The sequence below is a fragment of the Drechmeria coniospora genome, chromosome 01, assembly GCF_001625195.1.
Source record: "Drechmeria coniospora strain ARSEF 6962 chromosome 01, whole genome shotgun sequence".
Lineage (NCBI taxonomy): Eukaryota > Fungi > Ascomycota > Sordariomycetes > Hypocreales > Ophiocordycipitaceae > Drechmeria > Drechmeria coniospora.
Window position 1 is genome coordinate 8,241,175 of NC_054389.1, and position 18,695 is coordinate 8,259,869.

The 18,695-nt window shown below is 53.2% G+C and overlaps 3 protein-coding genes across 3 annotated transcripts; 2 read left to right on the top strand and 1 right to left on the bottom strand.

Annotated features, from left to right (window-relative positions):
- Positions 1-3,990: 3,990 nt before the first annotated feature.
- DCS_02167 (uncharacterized protein) lies at positions 3,991-6,595 on the top strand (the record flags this gene model as incomplete). Its single annotated transcript, XM_040799496.1, has 2 exons — positions 3,991-4,424; positions 4,483-6,595. 2 exons carry the CDS (start codon positions 3,991-3,993, stop codon positions 6,593-6,595), a joined length of 2,547 nt encoding a protein of 848 aa, XP_040660379.1.
- A 1,045-nt stretch (positions 6,596-7,640) lies between these two features.
- DCS_02168 (uncharacterized protein) lies at positions 7,641-8,927 on the bottom strand (the record flags this gene model as incomplete). The annotated part of the gene is made up of 2 exons (XM_040799497.1): positions 7,641-8,536; positions 8,696-8,927. 2 exons carry the CDS (start codon positions 8,925-8,927, stop codon positions 7,641-7,643), a joined length of 1,128 nt encoding a protein of 375 aa, XP_040660380.1.
- A 6,445-nt stretch (positions 8,928-15,372) lies between these two features.
- Positions 15,373-16,236, top strand: DCS_02169 (uncharacterized protein; the record flags this gene model as incomplete). Its single annotated transcript, XM_040799498.1, has 1 exon — positions 15,373-16,236. The coding sequence occupies one exon, from the start codon at positions 15,373-15,375 to the stop codon at positions 16,234-16,236; it is 864 nt and encodes a 287-aa protein (XP_040660381.1).
- Between the last annotated feature and the right edge of the window lie 2,459 nt (positions 16,237-18,695).

Here is an 18,695-nt window from a genome sequence, read left to right on the forward strand (position 1 = left end):
CGCTGAATGTTCCCGACGTGCAGCCTCGAACATTATTTCGGGGTTGACACCGAGAGTTGTGACGACTTATCCATGCCAGCGAGCGTGCAGTGAGCTGAATTATTCAGAGGAACGGCTCAAGATTTGAGGAATGTGGCATCTCCTTAAGCAAACAAAGTGCAAGAGGAGGCTCACCTGGTGTCCGCCTGACCTGGATGTCGGATGAGCACCATTATCGCTCTGGTTTACCATCATTTCATACTCTCCCTCGATCATATCACGGTGCTCGTATGTACTCACTTCATACTTGAACTCTCATTCAAAGAGCAATATATGTAGGCACCAGCCGTCATATCGGCCGCTGCTCATGCACCTGTGGTGATTATGAGCCGCTTGTTGCATTGCCCCGGTGTTGCTGTTGAACAAAGCGGACGGCTCCACGACGTGCCGTGAGGGTGTAGTTCGTATATGGTTAATCTTCAACGCCAGAATAGTGAGCTTTCCTAAGCCCTCTGACCATGACCGCTCCTTGACACCTTCAAGCTCCAACGGATGTGCCCTACCCGGTGACACTTCATCTATGCAGCACATGGGTCACTGCGTCGTTGGTTCTCTCGCCGACTATGTAATCGGAGATCGCGATCCCGCGTACAAAGGAAAGGAATTTTTTTGTCTTATTTCTCCGCTGGACCTGCATGATGCCGCATGGATCGAAAATTCGCTGACGGGGACCGCTTTTGGTCCGTCCGGCAGGTCCATTGGCTCAGGGGATGAAGGTCACCCGAGTCTCGGGGTGTGAGAAGCAGTTGTGTTGGGCCGGTTCTGGCATTACCAAAGCCGTTTTCTGTAAATTAACCGGCAGTAGGAAGGATTCTATGCTCGTCATGACGTGACCGTTCATAGGGCCCCATGATGTTGACGTGAAACGGGGAACGAGCCCGATGCTGACACTGTCAAGGAAAGGATTGCGGAAAGTCTGGCCATGCTGGTCACCCGGTCTATCCCGATGATGGCGATACATCATGTCTCCTGGAAACACTCGCAATAAACCTTCAACCCTGTTCAAGGTCAGGGGCCAAGGTCAACATGCTGCATTATCGGATCATACCACTCCGGGAGAGAGGTTCTACAAACATCATATGGCAGGATGCCAGTGACGAACGGAAATCGTGTGCTGAATCGCATTGTGGATCAGTAGCACATGGTGACCGCAGCATGCGACTGGTCTTTGAAACAATTGGTTGGGTTTTCGACTGCTTCGCTGTTTTAGATCCTGTTGCGATCCTGACGGCTTCAGGAGCCTGTTCTGGATCTCGATTCCCACTGGGTCAGGGATGCCAACCCAACAGTCCAAAGGATGACATCGTACAGGCTCTTGTCACATTCAGAAGTCGAAGTAACCGGGCGGTTACCAGGTTCCTGGAGGGCCGACATCAGAGACTCTCAGTTGCGCCTGCGCTACCGCGAGCTCGCCACCACTCGACATCAGAAGCAGGTCGGTCAGAACTTGGCCGCCTTCTCCAAAAGTATGAGCTTGGCACAGTCGAAGAAATGCAGTCATGAACCCCTGGTGCCTAGAGCTCCCCAGAGCCGTGATGGCACATCGAACAATGGCGGGCTGTTCGACTTGGGTTGGGGTGCCCCTAGCTTTCACTGTCCGTCCCAGGGGCAGCAGCGCTGAAATCGAGACGATATTCCCGTCAAGGGGGATCGATCAGATCAGAATCCGCTCCGACAAACGACTGGTCGGTGCGCCAACGGCACTGGCTCCATCGACGTTGGGCACGGGGTGACGTGTATCCCTGGGATTCGGAGCACGGTATCCCCGACTCCAGGTGTAGGGTGTGATAATCAGAAATACCGAAAGCAACTGTCGGGTTTCAACAAGGCGGAACGGGATCTTGTCATGTTCGGATGGAGTGGTGCAGATCTGAAACGCGCCTCCCAATGTGAGAAGATAGCTCGGTCCTGTCCGTTTGACGCCAATGCTCACATCGACGTTGCCGGTTCGATGGTGTTATGGCCCGGACCGCTTTGTGGCCGCCGAGCGTCGCCCGTGACGCGACACTAGAGCGTGGTTGCGCGAAATCAAGCCGGGCGGCTGGCAAAGGTGGTTTATGACGAAAGGTTTGTGTGGCGCGCTACTCCAGGCTCCGTGATTGTTTCGGTGCGGACAAACGGGACCTTCCAGTTTATACCTTGTCATGGTGGCTGGGCAGACACGTGTGAAGAGAGTAGGATGGAGAATCTTTGCCGTGCCTTTTGTTCCTTCATCGACGTGGACAGCACCTGCAACAGCAGCTAGAGGGGTGTTATCGCCGTCCGTTGGTGCAAATGGGGGTCCCAAGCCAACCTGAGCTGCCCGCTAGCTGCAATTATTGGCAGTCGCGAGCCCGAGTGCTCGAACACGAGTCGCCGGCGATGTCGACGAGCGACAAGAGAGTTTCACATACTTGATAGAGTTGTCTCGGCATTCCGCTTCGAAACCAATGGTGCCGAAACGACGGATCTGGAAGACAGCATCCTTTGTCGTTGCCGGCCGAAAAAATGGCGGCGAGAGAGAGCCGAGGCGGTATCCATCATCGTCACAAGGATTGCCGAAGCGTCATGTCATTGGCAAATTATCAGGCTCGTCCAGAGGACCCCAGCCCCTTGTCCGTTTTCATCTTGGAGCGAAGGCCGCTGGCTGGCATGTCTCAACCTCAGGGCGCGGGGCACGGAAGAGGCGCTCGTCATGACCAATCAAACACCACCCGCCTGGAGAATGTTGCGCTCCGCGTCGTTGTGTCAAGCTCTCCACACACGTCCGAGGACGGAGTAATTTCGCCATACTCGTTTCGTAAAGTTGAAGCGATGGATCGTCATTTCGATTTTTTCCGGACGGCGGCTCCTCAAGCTGCCATCGTTCATTCGCCCGTCGTCAACGCCAACGCCATACCCCGAAGGCAGGCTGACAGACGAGATGAGCAGAGTCAACCCGCCGCTCCAGGAAGGAGCAGGTTGATTGATGTATGATGAACTTGCGGTCAGGACGGCACAGCCAGCCTGGCGGAGTACTCGTTGCTTTCGGGGGGCCCTTGACCGTTCGGCAGTGGCGATTTGCTTCGTGGCAAGCCGCTGTCTGGGGGGGGGGAGGGGCCCCGTCACTAGTTCCTGTCCCTACCAGGGTGCCGATTAATTAATAGTTCGTTGCTTCCATGATCCAACAGTTTTAGACGAGGGGGCTGGTGGATCATGGATGGGATGAAGCATGGGGCAGGGACGGCAAGGCAGCTTGGATATTAGTATTCGCACTTACGGAGCAGTGTAAGTAGCAGCGTAGGTGTGCTTGCAGCAATAATAGTAGGCGTGGTAAGGAATATTACTTGGTGTACGGAGTATTAGGAGTTGTTCGAACCTGGGCGAGGGCGGCAGAGGACGTATGATAAATTTAATGACGGGGGAAGGAGCTCCGCATGCAACCTCTCAGCCGGCCGCTCCTGCCTGCATGGTCCAATCCCGGCCCCGGCTCATCCTACCTCCCGTCTCCAGCCCCCAACTGTTGCTGGCCGTCCAGCGAGCGTTTGGACGCTGGAGTCCCTTGACACCACCTTGACACCACCTTGAACATCACCTTGAACATCACCTTGACGGAGTCGGTGCCGTCCGTCGTCATTATCCTCCCCCCCTGCCGCCTTTCCCTGCCGCCTTTCCTGCCGCCTTCTCCCCCTCTCCTCCTCCCCCCACCGCCTCCTGGTTTGGCTTTCCATATTTATCTTGTTGCTTCGTCCTCCCGCTTCGCATCTACCTGGTAGCTTTTCATCATAACTCTTCCTCCAGCTCTTTCTTGGGCCGGCGATAGTGTCCTTCTCGTTCTCCTGCTGAAAATTACCCTCGGCTCGTGCTAACCTTGAACGGCGCGCACGCCCTACCGATACGCTTCAGGATGCTGAGCTTGACAGAATAAGTTGACCAACCCAGCCGTGGAGCAAGAAGCTCCGGTGGGCCTGGGATTGCGGAAACCAACTGCAAATGGGCAACACGTCGTCCTCGCGGGCGCCGGCGCGCAAGTCTCACAAGCTCTCCAAGCCCAACCCTCTGCAAGATGATTCGCTTGCCGATTTCGACAGTCCCGCCGACTTCTCTACCTCCAACAGCTCTCGATACTGCAGCAGTTACCTAGCCGCCTCTCGAGCCCCGCCGACGGCCGATGCATGTTACTCCCAGGCACACGACATGGCGTCCGTCGACGGTACTGGCTGTCCAGCAGGTACATGGCCAACCCAGCCACGCCAGCTTTCCATGCCTGCTGGCTCGACGCAGCTGGGCCGCTCACCAAGCAGGGCGAGCTGGCAGCACACCGGCATGGCAGGAGGCGAAACCAGGGACAGCCAGCTTGGCAGGGCAAGCTCGATGGTCTATCTCAGACAAAGGGACACCCTTCAACCGCTCGCTCGCGCTCAGAGGTCTGTTTCCCCCGACAAGCGGCTCAGACTGACCACGCGGGCTAACATGGCTTGATAGCGTGACTGGCGGGGACACGGCAACCCGTCACTTGCGGCCAGGGCACCAGCTTCGGCCCCGAGACAACACGTCGGACAGCAGGCGATGGATGGTGGAAGGCTCGGACCGCGTGCAGCGAACTCAATCTCGCATTTCGCTGGCCAATGTGGAAACGTGCAGGGGAAATGTCGATGTGTGCCGCTCGCTCGAGCTAGAAGAGCACTCGGCTTGTCGAATGACGCGAAACAACTCGGACGTGTCGCTGTGCATACCGCAGCGTCGGCGCTCTGTCATTCAAACGCCAGGTGTCGCCACGCGCACTGCTCGGCAAGACAACCGATCATTGAACAAGCCAGGGAACGAACGCCGTCACTCGATGCACCCCCCGCACGTCAACCACGCTATCCTCGTGACCGTGGCCAACCCGCGGCTATCGCTGCCTCCGCAAGGTCCCAATCCTGATCTTCAAGAGCGCGCCAGTACACCCTGCGAGAGCGACTACCGGCAGCTTGGGGGGATGAGATTCGGAACGCTCAGAATCACAAATGGTCCGCCCACCCCAATCGGAGCGACGGACATGCCACCGGAGAAGGAGTCACGAATGCCCCCTTCTACCGAACCCCTCACCTCGAGCTGTACCGGAGAAGAGTCGCCCCCGTCGCGAGGGTTAGCCGACGTCGGGTCCATGGACGGTGCGGCCATGGATGATGCCGCCGCAAGCACTCCACCCGAGCCGCAGGTCGACGGCTCGAGCCGTGCTGTGCATATCACGTCAGACTACTCCTTGATTCGGGATATCGAGGCTGCCGTTGAACAGTCGTGGCTACCTAGCCCCATTGATGAGCACCAAGTGATGGCGCCGGCAAGTCGTCCGACATGCGGTGATGCGTCCGCCTTCTGCGCCGCAGATGATGGCGGATCCAACACGAGAGTCGTGACCGCCGAGCCGGATTATCTCTCACCGGAGATCTTGGTCGTCCGAGAGGACCCGAACGCCAAACCCGTCACAGCAACATCGAGACATGACAAACGAACCCCTTCCGTGAAGAGAAGCAACAGAGGCTTCGTCTCAACCTCTACGTCGTCTTCTACTAGCTCCAGCACCGCTGCATCAGCAGACAGTGGTTACGGCTCGAACTTTTCGCTTCGATCCATTCGCGCCGCACCCAACGAGAAATGGAAACGACGGGGTACGGAGCAGCAGGTGGGCATTGGATTATCGCGCCAGTCGCCGAACAATGCACGCCACGTCGGAGACGGTGTGTCGGACGCTACATCCCGACGTTCTCTGATGCATACGCCATGGCATTCCATCCGTTGCCGCCTGTCCACCCGGGCGGGCAAGGGCCACGAGCACGCACCTCCATCAAGCTCGAAGTTAAATCATCCAAGCTCCCGAACTGCGCATATTCAAGCTGCTAGAAACGAAGATGAGGTGGAGCGCACAAACTCGGCTACCTCCAACGGCGCCCTGAACAGAGAACGTAATCGGCTGGGCAACTCCGCGAGGCAAAGCATTCCGGTGACTCGCACATCTCCATCTTGGCGAGAAGTTCAGGCTCTCGCAATCAACCCGTCTGATGCGGAAGCAAGAATTTCTAGACGCAACAGTATGCTTCCGACAGCATCCAAGTGCATCGCTTCCCGAGCAGATTCGATCCCGGAGACGTCGAGGCGGCGGATGAGCGTGCAAAACATGGACCATCTGGTGGCCAGCAAGCACCGATCCGTTGAAGCAGGAGTGCCGCATATTGCAGCATGTGCCCAGGGCTGGCAGCTTGAGACCCAGTCGAGGACTCGGCCAACCAGGCACGGCTCGGTCGGCTCGGAGTCGCGAACAAATGTGCAAGAAAAGGGATGCCACTCCGCATCGAAGACGACCACCTCCCGTCATTCGAAACAATGGCTGGATGTCGCCGGAGCCGAGCAAGGTCGTCCGGCGTTGACAGCGCGACACACACGAGCAACGTTGCAAGATGACACCATACGGGTTATGACTTGGGGGTCAGCCCCAGATCTGGCTGCCCCGAGAGCCTCGCCGCCGTCGCGCACGCCTCTCTCACAAGCTCTGCTTCTCAACAAACCCCTTCCACCATTACGCATTCACCCTCGCGATGTGATGGGCTCCCCTTAGATAGAACCTCGGCAGTCGCAGCCGTTGGTTTCCAAGCAAGAATTGCGTTCGCTGTCGCAAAGCGGCAGCCTCAACAGCCTCGGCAACCCGTCGCGGGATGCGCGAGCTGGTTGCAATGGCCTGGGCTACTGCCTGACCTCGGCTAGCAAGCGGTCCCTCATGCGATATAGCTGCGTTGAACCTACCAGGCAGTCTCGTGTGGATGACACCGATTTCCAATCTCGAGATCAAAGTGGAAAGGCTTCGAGCCGCTGCGGTGACAGCGAGAGTCGACAGTATCGGGTTCTCCACAGCTACAACTCTCCCGCATATAGGAATGTCCCGGTCTGGGGTTGAGTCACGTCTCCATCGCGCACTGGTTGACCTGGCTGGGCGGTTCATCGCCGCCGCGAGTTTCCTTTATCATGTTCTACTGCTCCTTCCACTTTCTCTTGATACCACTATTTCCACCGATTAACTTCTATAACTTGTGCATAACCACCGCTGATGGCAGCGCATCAATCACTCTTGGTTCCTTTTGCGTTGGGCTAGTTTACATTTCTGCACAATCCTCTTCCATTTGTACAATGTTTCTTCTTTCTTACCGGGTGGAGGACAATATGAACCTCGGCGGCTGGCATGAGCAACGCCAGTTGATATAAGCAACGCCAGTTGATATAATACAGATGCATATCTCTGGATCCGTCACCGTCGGATCGGATGATGCCATGCATAACTCGCAATGAGCTCTGGTCGGCGAAATCAAGAAAGAATACACGTGGCTATATCGGCCGCAAGTAGAAACTGGTTCACTGGGAAGTGCCAGAAACGCTTGATACTCGACATGAGGAAATGGGGAACAAGGCTCTAAAATAGCAGCCACCATGGCTGCCGGGTAATTACAGCTAGTTGAGCAGAGAATATGTTCCTTGCACTTTATATGCGACTTGCATTTGAGTGGCCGAGAATGGTTTTAGTTCATTCGCTCATGGCAGCGCACGCGCAATCTACCTGTTCCAGGACCGATTTATAAGTCGCATTTCCTTGAAGCGGCAGCGAACCCCATTTAATAAAAGGCCTCCGACGCCGTCTGCCACGCCCATTTCCACGAAAGCTCTTTGACGCATTGGAGTTTCGCACTGGTCGCAAACGAGGCGTAGTTTGCCGGATTATCCCTAGCATGCTCCATTGGCAACTTGATAATTTCATGGTGCTCAACCACCTTGCCTTTGGCCCTGCCTGTCAAGGAAACTGCATTTTTCAAGACAAAGTGAGCCCGACTTGGTTTGAAGCAGATCTTTGCAGTGTCGGTTAATCCCCCATATATGTACCCCCTTGGCTCGAAGAACGAGGGGCAGTATGCGATTTCTTTTCCGATAATGTATCCAAAGTCATTCCCGCAATAATCGGTCCGGCAGATGGCGCGATATCCCTTCTCCGAGGTGGTGACGTCGCATAGCTGCTGAGCCTCTTCAAAAACAGTCGAAATATGGTTCCGTACAAATGGGGACGAATTTTTGAAGTACATCTCAAGGCGGTCACTGTCGGAGCTTTGGGCCCCTGCACTCCCAGCGTTCGCCAGAGTCACGCAGTCATTGATGGCACGAGCGAGCATAGCATTCTGTTTAGGTGTGCAATGGGCGAAGCTGCTGACGGAGCGGGCTTCGTTTCTCGGTTCGTTGGCGTTGGCGGCTTTCGCTGCTAGCTCCCCGTCGATTTCGACTTCGATGCTGGGTGAATTGTAGGAAACCTGGCGAGAGATCGTCGACTGGCCTTCGAAGAAAAAGAAAACGCCATGGGCGTCAACAACGAATTTCCCCCCGCCGGAGAGGTTATACACCTTGGCCAAGTCAAAAATGACGTCAAACCTGCCGCCCGAAGCAATGTGCTGGAAAGAGTTTTCGTCGAGGGGGACGTCCGAGTTAACCGAGAGAGTCATGCCTTTGAACTCAACGCTCGTGCCTGACACGAATGAATCGGTGTGTTAGCTACTGTGCGGATTGTGACTGCCGCGGTGTTGCTCGGCATGTGGGCTGCATGTGCGTCGCAGAGACTGCATAGCATGTCTACCTACGCATGACCGAGAGGAGATGAGAGGAGTGAAGAGGGAAAGAGACGCACCATCTGGGCGAGAGACCCAGGCCTTTCTGATTAGCCTGGAGTCGAAAATGGAGCCGGATTTGAGGATTTGGACGTCCGTCTTTCCATTGTTGGTCACGGTCGCCTTGAACTCTGTGTTGGTGCCCACCACCTTTTCAAGGTTGACGCTTAGCTCATGCTGATCCCCATGGACCTCGGCAGGGCTCGCACAAGCGAAGGAGGCGAGGAACAGGAGACTTCCGAAGAACCTCATGATGATTATGACCAGATGCAGAGCGACGGGACGTCGGGGCTTATGACGAATACACACAACACGGGACTCGCTGAACGAGGCGACATTGCCACGGTTATATACACCTAAGTACTTGCACCATCTCACATAACGTTGACACATTCTTGACTCCAAATATATGCACAGTACTCACATATATATGGGGTCGCCTACCTATATGTGTACATGAATACTTGCGAACCATCCGTTGGTAAACATACTTACGTACTTTGCGGGTAAGGGTACTCCGTACTCTGCGAGTTATTGCAAACAAGCAACTCCCTGTCGCAGATATCAAAAACACATACAATACTCCTCACGAGGACATGTCCAGTGCATGCACATGCTGTACTTTGCAAGTACTTACTGTACATGTACTCAAAGTACTGAGTGCAAAACCTTTTCTGCACTTGCATGAATAAGTAAATACTTGTATACCGTGGATGTACTGTAGTTGTATTAACAATTACCGTACTTGTATCTACAGCATTCTTGCGGAGCACGAAGTATTGCGTGTAAGTACAAGCACTCCCTCCGTACAGCACGGGATACATGTACATGTATTATATTATATTATATTACAAACGCAAAATTGACCAAACCTGGAGCCACACTGTACTTGAGTTCTTATCTTGTCGAGAGGCACGTGGAGCCGCACCAGCATCTTGGCGAGCAACGTACTGTAAGTAAGTATACATGTACATGCATGCATATGTACAGTTCTTACACGTACATGAGAATGTAAGTGAATCCAATGACACCAGCAAGTCGTCGTAAGTAGTCCGTACAGAGTATTCTGTACATGTGTTGCTGTACTGAAGTTCCAAGAATAGATGTAAATGTTACATACATATTACAAGATACTGTACTCCGTAACACTGTCCAAATACAGTACTTGCATGTACTTGATGCAGAGTACCCACGCAAGTCATATTAAGTGCTCCGTACTTGTACTTGCCAAGTACGCCGGTGGCCAGCAAGGTTCTATCCCAAAAAGACCATGCTAAGCGACCTTTGTAATACTTGCTTGCAAGTACAGTATTGCAATCTTTTATGGACTGTACTCTGTAAGTACATGTACATGTACACTTACAGCTAAGTACAGTAGTTGTACGGAGTACTGTAGAACAAAATAATGCCCCAGAGCACCCCTGACCGAGTTAGGTAATATGGTATTGATAATACATGTAAATACTGTACAGTATGTACGGGGGACGGAGGACGGAGTCCTTCGTTCAAGAACATGCACACTCAAGTAAGTACAGTACAAGTTAGTACACCTGCTGTAAGTACAGTACATGCAAGTAAGTAATTAGTCATAGAATCCCCATGATCACCGGGGGGGAATGACGGGAAGCGCGATAAAGCATGGCACTAGATTCTACTGTACTGTACTCCGTACATGTGCCGTACACCTACTACAAGTGCAGGCAACAAGTACAAGTAAGTTCCCCCAACAAATGGTGGACGTGGTACTCTGTGCGCGAAACAAGCACGAGTAGCCAACCTCGTCGTGGTATAAATACTTATGTACTTACTGCCTGTACTCCGTATGCTTGTACTGTACGGAGTACATGTAAGTATCATCACTTACTCGTGCGCTTACAAGTACTTAGTCGTTGTACGTAACTGTGCAGGTCCACTTACCATAGTACAAGTATTACGGTACATCTGCGGAGTACACCCACTTGTAGTTGTAGGTGTAAGTAAGTACTTAAGAAAAGCCAAGTACTTGTTCTTGTAATGTAATTACCTGTACAAGTCCAAGTATGGTAGATAAACTCGCATGCATCCGTTCGTATGCTACACTTGCTAGCACTCCCTTCCGTTCTGGAACATATTATGGTTGCATTGGAAGACATCGATTGGGTGTGTTCAAGTAGGTGCACTTTCTTACAGTGGACAATTTTTTTCTGTACCGTACTCCGCAGTTGTAACCTATACTACATCCATACATGTGCTGTTAGTTGACTCCGTACTGAGTACTTGTATACAGTACAGCACAGTACAGGACCAGGTACGGAGTACATGTACGGAGTACTCCTTCACATACGTAAACTGGACTGTAAGTAATACTTGCTTTACACCTAATTACTTACCTAGGTACCTAGTACAGTAAGTATTCCGGCGAGTAACAAGCACACCTACAAGTACTCGTACTCAAGCCTAAGCATAGGTAGCTAGTACGGATATTATAAGGTACTTAGGTATGCTGGTACGTTTATTGTAGATGTAGGCGTACATGTACATGTACAGTGGAGAACTGTTCTTGCACAGACGAGTTGACGTCACCTTCCTATCAGTGCAAATAGGTGCAATCACTCGTATTTGCACTGGACAGCAATACTTGCATTTGTACTTTTACATGCACGGAGCAGACAAGTGGCACGATGTGAGGATTCAGTACAAGGCAAGGCTCCTCCGCTCTGTGGGTGGGTGCATAAGTACTTAATATAGGATGGCTGTCTACTGTAGCTTTGTCGTCGGAGTTGTAATCCAACTTTACGTATACTTGGAGTCGATCGGAGTAGACAGTAAGATCATTGACGACTCCGGTGAGTGCATGGACAATTTCCGAGTACACTTGCTAGGCACAATTTGTTTTCAGTGCACTACTTAGTTGTGCACGCTTGCACGAGTGAACCCTGACGTCATCGAGAAGCAGACTGGATTGCTTGCAGTTTACAGTGCAACTACATAATTATTCTGGGCACGGGCTGTACTTGCATACGCTAGCATGCCATTTACAAGTTCGTATTGTACTTACTTCCACATTCATTCGATACGTTCCTAGTCGTAGCATCTCTGCTTGATCGAGAGAGCATTTCTTGCCTTTTGCGGGGATATTGTGGACATGGTACTCCAACCCGATACGGGGACATGTCCTGCATGTACTTGCTTACTTTCAGTTTCGAGGCCAGTACCCATACTTACGTCCAAGGCCGAATACACGTGGACGGAGCGCAAGTTCCAATGATGAGCATCCTGTTCACACTACCGGGTACCAAAAGTACAAAGGATGGTAGAGTACGGCAGGTGTTACAAAGCCTCCATGGAGGTGTAAATAGTTACAGATAGTTACTTAGACCCCTAGTTGACAGGAAGGTTGGAGTATAAGAATACAAGAAAACGAAGGCTTCCTAATTGCCAAGTGCGTCAGAGTCTAGACCAAGCGGGTAAAGGCACGCACTTGTATGTGTACATGTAAGCGGGTGCAAGCACAGTGCTTGCAAGGTGCGACGAGGACGTCGAAACTGTGCGCACATACAGGCACCAGGCGCCTGATACGCTAGGTGCATACTGCAAATACATGTCCGCGTACAGGCGGCCGCCGCTGGCATTGGTACTGGGCGGAATCGGCCACGGGGACGCCGTTCGGAGCACGTGTGTTGGTGGGCGCCACTGTTGGTCCGCTGTACACGGCAAGAGATGCTTCGATGCGCATGCAAATGCAGCGCGCATACTGTAATGCCACTGCATCCTTACTTGGTACGCACTCGTACGTTGGATTGCTTTGGGACGCGGTGGCGATACGCATGTCGTAAGCTGCACAAGCACACGAGGACAATACGATTCTCGAGGGCCGGTGCTGGAAGATGCAGGTGCATAATAGCTTGTGAGCCAGTGTGGGGGAATGCGCTTCGCCACTGAGAGGAACCTGCTTCTCGATGACGTCAGGTTTCGCTGGCGCAAAACGTGAGTGACTGACTGTCGGAGCACCTACGTGCATGCACGCCCAGATCTACAACACTCTACAGAAAGTACTCCGCCCCCTTCTATTATTCGTTGGCCCTGCAGACCGCCCCCCTTCAGTACACCCACAACCAAAGGTACAACCTACTGGTGCTACCAGTAAGTGCAGCAACACTGGTAATCGTGTGTGCTTGTACCTACTCCGTACGTGTACACGTAAAGCTACAGCCAGCGCGCCTCGAAGCACGTATGGCACGTTCCTGTACATGTACTGTACACCAGGTACATGGACGTGCGGATGAGCAATCGTGCAGGACGCCCATCAACGCCCTGCCAGTGCGTGCACAAGTACATGTACGTCCTGCACCCGTGCAGCCGCGGAGTGCTTGCTTCGAATAGTCGTAGGTATCAAGGTAGCGCAGTACATGAAAAGCACCCAGTACGGAGAACGTAGTTGTACTGTACAGTAATAATATGCCCTGGGCACCGCGGACAATGGCACTGTGGCTGATGGGGGATTCACCGCACCGCTTACTAGTTGTTAGTAGTACCTAGTAGCTACCACTACGCCCTGAAGGTGTACCGTACTAAGCTGCCAGCAAGGTGTTTTGGCGGCATCTCTCACCGTCCAACTCGGACTTGACCTCGTGCTACTCGTTCACCCCACCAAGTCTTATGCTTGTAAAGTTCAGACAGCATTATCTAATAGCAATGGGGTCGGCACGAAGCAAGCACAGAGACTGCACATGCACGCACCGCAGATGTGTGCACGTGTTCGTCGTCCGCACTGCCTGCAGCATGTCCGTTTCTGTTTTACAGAAAGCCGGCCGGAGTTACGGATACCATCACTAGCATGCTGCTAGCCCTGGCACATGGAACAATGTTGCCTGGGTGCTGTGCCAAACGGTGCTGCGCCCCAAACAAAAATAGTAGCTGAGCCCACATCCCCCACCCACTAATGGTGAATGCGAGTAGTTGTACTCCGTACATCTACAGTACATGGTATCATTGGGTGCCATGGCCTGCACTCTACTAATGCTTGTATTAATTAATACCTTCTAACCTGCACATGCGTGCACGAGGTCACCTGAACAGAGGTACTTACTTAGGCAGAGGAGCAATTAGTTGTACAGCAATAAGGCAAGTACTTACTCCGTACATGTCATCAAGTGCTGGCAAAAATTGCCGTCCGTCACATCGCCCCTTTCTCATCGTCTCATCGCAACCATCACGCATCATCACACACTACATCCATCCAATCAACTGCCGTCTGCTCGCTCTGCGCAGGCGCGGGATTCACCGCTTTCGTTTCGCCAAAGGATCCGTCGCTGCTTGCCGCCATCACTGGCACCAACTCGAAGGCAAGTGTTTCATGCTTGGCCGAGATGCGTGCCTTCGCTGCCCTCACCGTCGTTTCATCGCGTGGGGCTTGATTGGCCAACCGCCCTGCTTGTTCAACGTGACGTGACGTGTTGCCCTGTGTCAGCAAACGAGTGCCCGGTCTTACCTAGGTACCGCTCCTCCTTCGCTGCCTTGGGCCAGCCAGACCCTTTCGCCGTCGCTTTTGCTGTTGCGGTTCCGGCTCATCAGACCGTCCTTGGCGACGAGCGAGTAAGTACTTGCAAGTACGGAGTACTTAACATCACGTCCGCGATGCCACGGCAACTGCTGACATGTCGCGGTAATTGGTACACTGTACTTGCCAAGGTAGGACGGAAGAGTCAGCATCACCGCGAGGTGCAAGTCTAAATACCTGTACTTGAACGGAGTGCTGTCATGTACCATGCAGTTGCAATTATTACAGCACAAGCACGGAGTACCTGCAGGCGGCGAGTTTGTAATACGAGACATTCTTGTATACTCCGTACATTGTGCATGCACTAATGTAAGTATGCTCATGTATTGCTTACTTGTACCCTACATGTACAGTTACGCAGGTGTGAGGAGTACTGTACTTGCAGTACTTCTCCCTGCAACTACATGTACACATGTAACTGCTGTACTTGTTTCGTCCAGCTAAGCGCTGATAGGGGAGACGTCGGAGCTTTGGCGGGTGGTCCACGGGGCACCCACCTCTCACCGACCCCTGCCTACCGTTCCCCACAAAACGTCTCGCTTTGTTCTCGTATCGAGAGTCGTCGTTGGACCGCTGCGCTGCTCCGACTCCCTCCTCGTCCTCCACTCGCCTGCCCTCCCCTTGCCCTTCCAAATAATTCATCCATTCATTTGCCTGCCCATGCCTGCTTCTGCCGCCCGGCTCCTCTCCGTTTCTCTTCTCTCCTTTCCTTTCCTTTCCTCTTCTTCCCTCGAACAACACTCTCGCTTCTCCTCTTCCACCCCTCGCTAAATTCAATCCAGTTCTTCCAGACTTCCCTGGAACATTGCTTCATACTTTCCGGCACCTCGGACCTGTCTGCATTTTCTTACTCGTCACCCACCCATCGCGGCCTTGTGCGAAAAGGCGGGAAAAAATCACGCCAGTCGCTTACGCTTCGTTCGTCCTCGTGCCTCGACGGGTGTTGGTGTCGGGACAACCTCTTGGCCACCCACCACCGTCTCCATCCGGACCGCAAGACGCAAACCAACCTCTCGATAGCTTGTGCGGACCGGAACTCGTCCGTGCTCGTGACGACGGTCGCTATCCCTCACGGGCCGATTCTCCTGCTGTCGACTTGCTCGCCACTCTCTCGACGTTTTGCTTTCCCCAACTACCGCAAGACGATTGCAACCAACCATGTATTCATCACGGCTCCTGCAACTTTCCATCTTGGCCCTGTCGCTTCTCGTCGTCGCCCAAGCGGCATGGCTCGAAGACCTGGCCCATCTCCGTCCGAGGTCTCTCGTTCGGCGACAGCGAGCCGGTGTTTCCGATTCGTCCGACACGGACCAGTCCACCGGCTCGTCTCCGGTCGTCAACGTGACCCCTTCCATCAAGACGTTGACCTCTACCTTGTCGAGTCCCGTCAACAAGCCGTCCTCGTCCGCGGCCGCGGCCGCACCGACATCCAGCAGGCGGCGAGCCGACGCAACCAGCTCCGATGCCCCCGCCGAAAACACGTCGCTGCCCACGCCCACTGCTTCGCCGACCACAAGCCCCGACGCCGCGAACCGGAGCCAGAAGACCTCGTCCGATGCCAGTCCTGCCGCCACCTCGACCAAGGCCGACGATGAAAACGCGGCGAGCCCGACGCCGACGCCCGTTGTCTCGACCTCGACCTTTGTCGTCACCAAGACCAACAATGATGGCTCCCAGACGGTGGAGACGACCCAAAAGCTGACGACGTCGACGCCCGGGCTCAACGCGAGCGACTCGGCCGAGTCGTCGGGCATGTCGACCAAGACGCGCAACACCGTCATCGGCGTCGTCGTCGGCGTCGGCGGCGCCGTCGTCCTCGGTGTTCTGGCCCTTGTCGCCTGGAGAATCTGGGGGCGCAAGAAGCAGTTGGACGAGAACGACGGCCTGATGGACTTCAACATCGTGAGCATGGAGAAGCCGGGCCGTGCAAGCTCTGCCGGACCTCACCAGACTCCCTTCCAGTCCACGTTGGAAAACTACCACCAGCCGACGACGCAGGTCAATGCATCTTCCAACTTTTGAGACGAAGCGTGGGAATGTGGAACGATGGAAAGAGAGCGACGATGCCCACGTGTCCCGTGCCCCCCACGCCATGTGACAAAACGGATCCGACCACCTCCACCTGTCCACGATGCCCACGATACATTTGTTGTCTGATTGCTCTTTTGACTTTTGTTTGTTGCATTTTCATTGCCAGCGGCATTGCGCTGATTGCTCTGTCCGAGACTGAAATAAAAAAGGGCGGCGGCGTGTCCAACGGTCGACACGGTCCCCCGGTGGAGAAGGCAGCCTGAAGGGGCGCGGACATTCCCTTGCAGCATTCATAGCGAGCCATTGTTGCACACTACTGCATTTAGAATAGAACATGCATAGGTACACTACGGAGTACGTAATACTTCAATCTTTATTCACATCTTCTCTGGTCAGTCGTGATGTCATCCTAGGTTTTCGCAACCCCGCGGCCATGCATGCCTTCGTGCGTGAGGTAATGATTTATATCTTGAATATATTTAATTCGTTACCTCACGCACGATATGAGTAGTCTCGAGCAATCCTTGCGCCGATAACGACTCAACAGTACGGAATAGCATGCGTCGATTCCCTTGAATGGGGCGGACCGTGGCAGAATGAGACAATGCCGACGCGCCTCTTCTGCTGGAATGCATCAGCCGTTTGTGTGGCTGGGGAAGTCGTGCTTTTGCCACTGGCCGGTCCAGCATAGAAACATTCGCGGGCAGGGCTTCGTTGCTTTCTCCTCAACCACAGGCTATCATCTGCGACACCTACTCCGGACAAGCATGCTTCTCGATGTATGCTGTTGTCATGCTTGCAGGTAGCAGGACGTGGCATTGTGTTTTCGAGCTGACGCCTCCTCAAACTCAATTGTTTCTGCTTCGTCCCGAGAAACTGGCTTGGGCTTTGCAGGCGCCTGTCATGTTCAAATGCGGCTGACGCCTCGCGCACCTCCATCCCCACGATGCGAAATGATTTGTCGGGGCCTGGGAGGGTGCACGAAGTGCTTCCTCAGCATTTTCGGCTCGCACTTCTGGGTCAAGATTGGCGAAGATGCTCACAACCATACCCTTGTGCCAGCGACTTGCTCATGTAGATGTCAAGTGCCTGCTGTTGCAAGTACTAATGGTGGTGTGATGCCAGGCAGGCATTCCGCAGCGCTCAATGCAGTGTACTAGCAGTAATTACGTTGTATTATGTAATAGCTTGTATGGACTTGTTGAAGTACTTTGTTCTCCGTACGGAGTAGTTGTACTTGCACGTACTTACGGAGTACTTTACTGTACATGTTCCTCGTCATGTACTCCGTACGGAGAACAGAGTAATAATAATTATCATTACGGAGAACTGAGTAATAAGTGTTACGAGTATTGCGCCGTACAGCTCCATGACAATGCTGGCAGGTACAAAACATGCAAGTACTGTACAGTATGGAGGGAGGTACTGTAATTACGTGCTAACCATCTTGGCAAGTTCATCCTAGGACTAGTACCGTACAGTCCCCCGTACTCCGTACTCCGTACACGGTTTAATAGTCCCCAACGTTTACTTACCTGCTACTAGGTGCGTACTAGGTAATACCCCGTGCTAACTGATTTGATTCTTACCTGTACTGTATGTAAGTACCTACCTAGTACAGAACAGCTGTAGTTGTACATGTACAGAATTACTTGCAAAGGAGTCATACCATGGTGAAGCCAGCCAACCACGAACATGATGGCTGGGGATGGCCGCATGCAGAAAGACAATGCCATCCTACTGAATGGAGGACAGGGAAACCTCCCGAGCTACGCGGAGAGATTGCACACCTCGTACCCAAGTACAATACAGGACAGTGACCGCTGAGGTTGCGATGCAGCCTTCCGGAGATACCTAGTTCCTAGTACTTAGTTCCAGGTACGGAGTACCACGTGTACATGTCCAATGAATCGTGCATCATGGTTGTACTGATACTTCGTTCCTTGGTCGTGCTGACTACTAGGTGCCTAACATACTGTAATTATTCCGTACTCCGTACTTCGTATTTGCACGTGCGCCCCCTCGGATGGCATGACGGCGTCGTTCGGATGGAGAGGTGCTGTATTACTCCGTACTGTACGGAGTAGGGAGTACATACTTAGATACTTGGTTGAATGTGTGCGTACAAGTACTTGTACAACTACGCTCCGAAATGTTCTTACTTACAGTACTCCGTACTCCGTACTGTAATATGTAATGGGCCGTACGGAATACTTGTACATGTACTTGCTAGTACGGAGTACTTACAGTACAGTACAATGCACCCAAGTAGAACCACGTTCGCGGCGCGTCGAGCGCGGGGGAACGTCGGATGTACTTTTACTGTACAGGTGCAGTAATACAGGTACCCTCCCTCCACCTACCACCGACTGCATCAAACACCCTGACGCGAGATTACAAGTTCTGCCTATGTACTCCGTACAGCAAGTGTAAATTAACTTGCATGCATG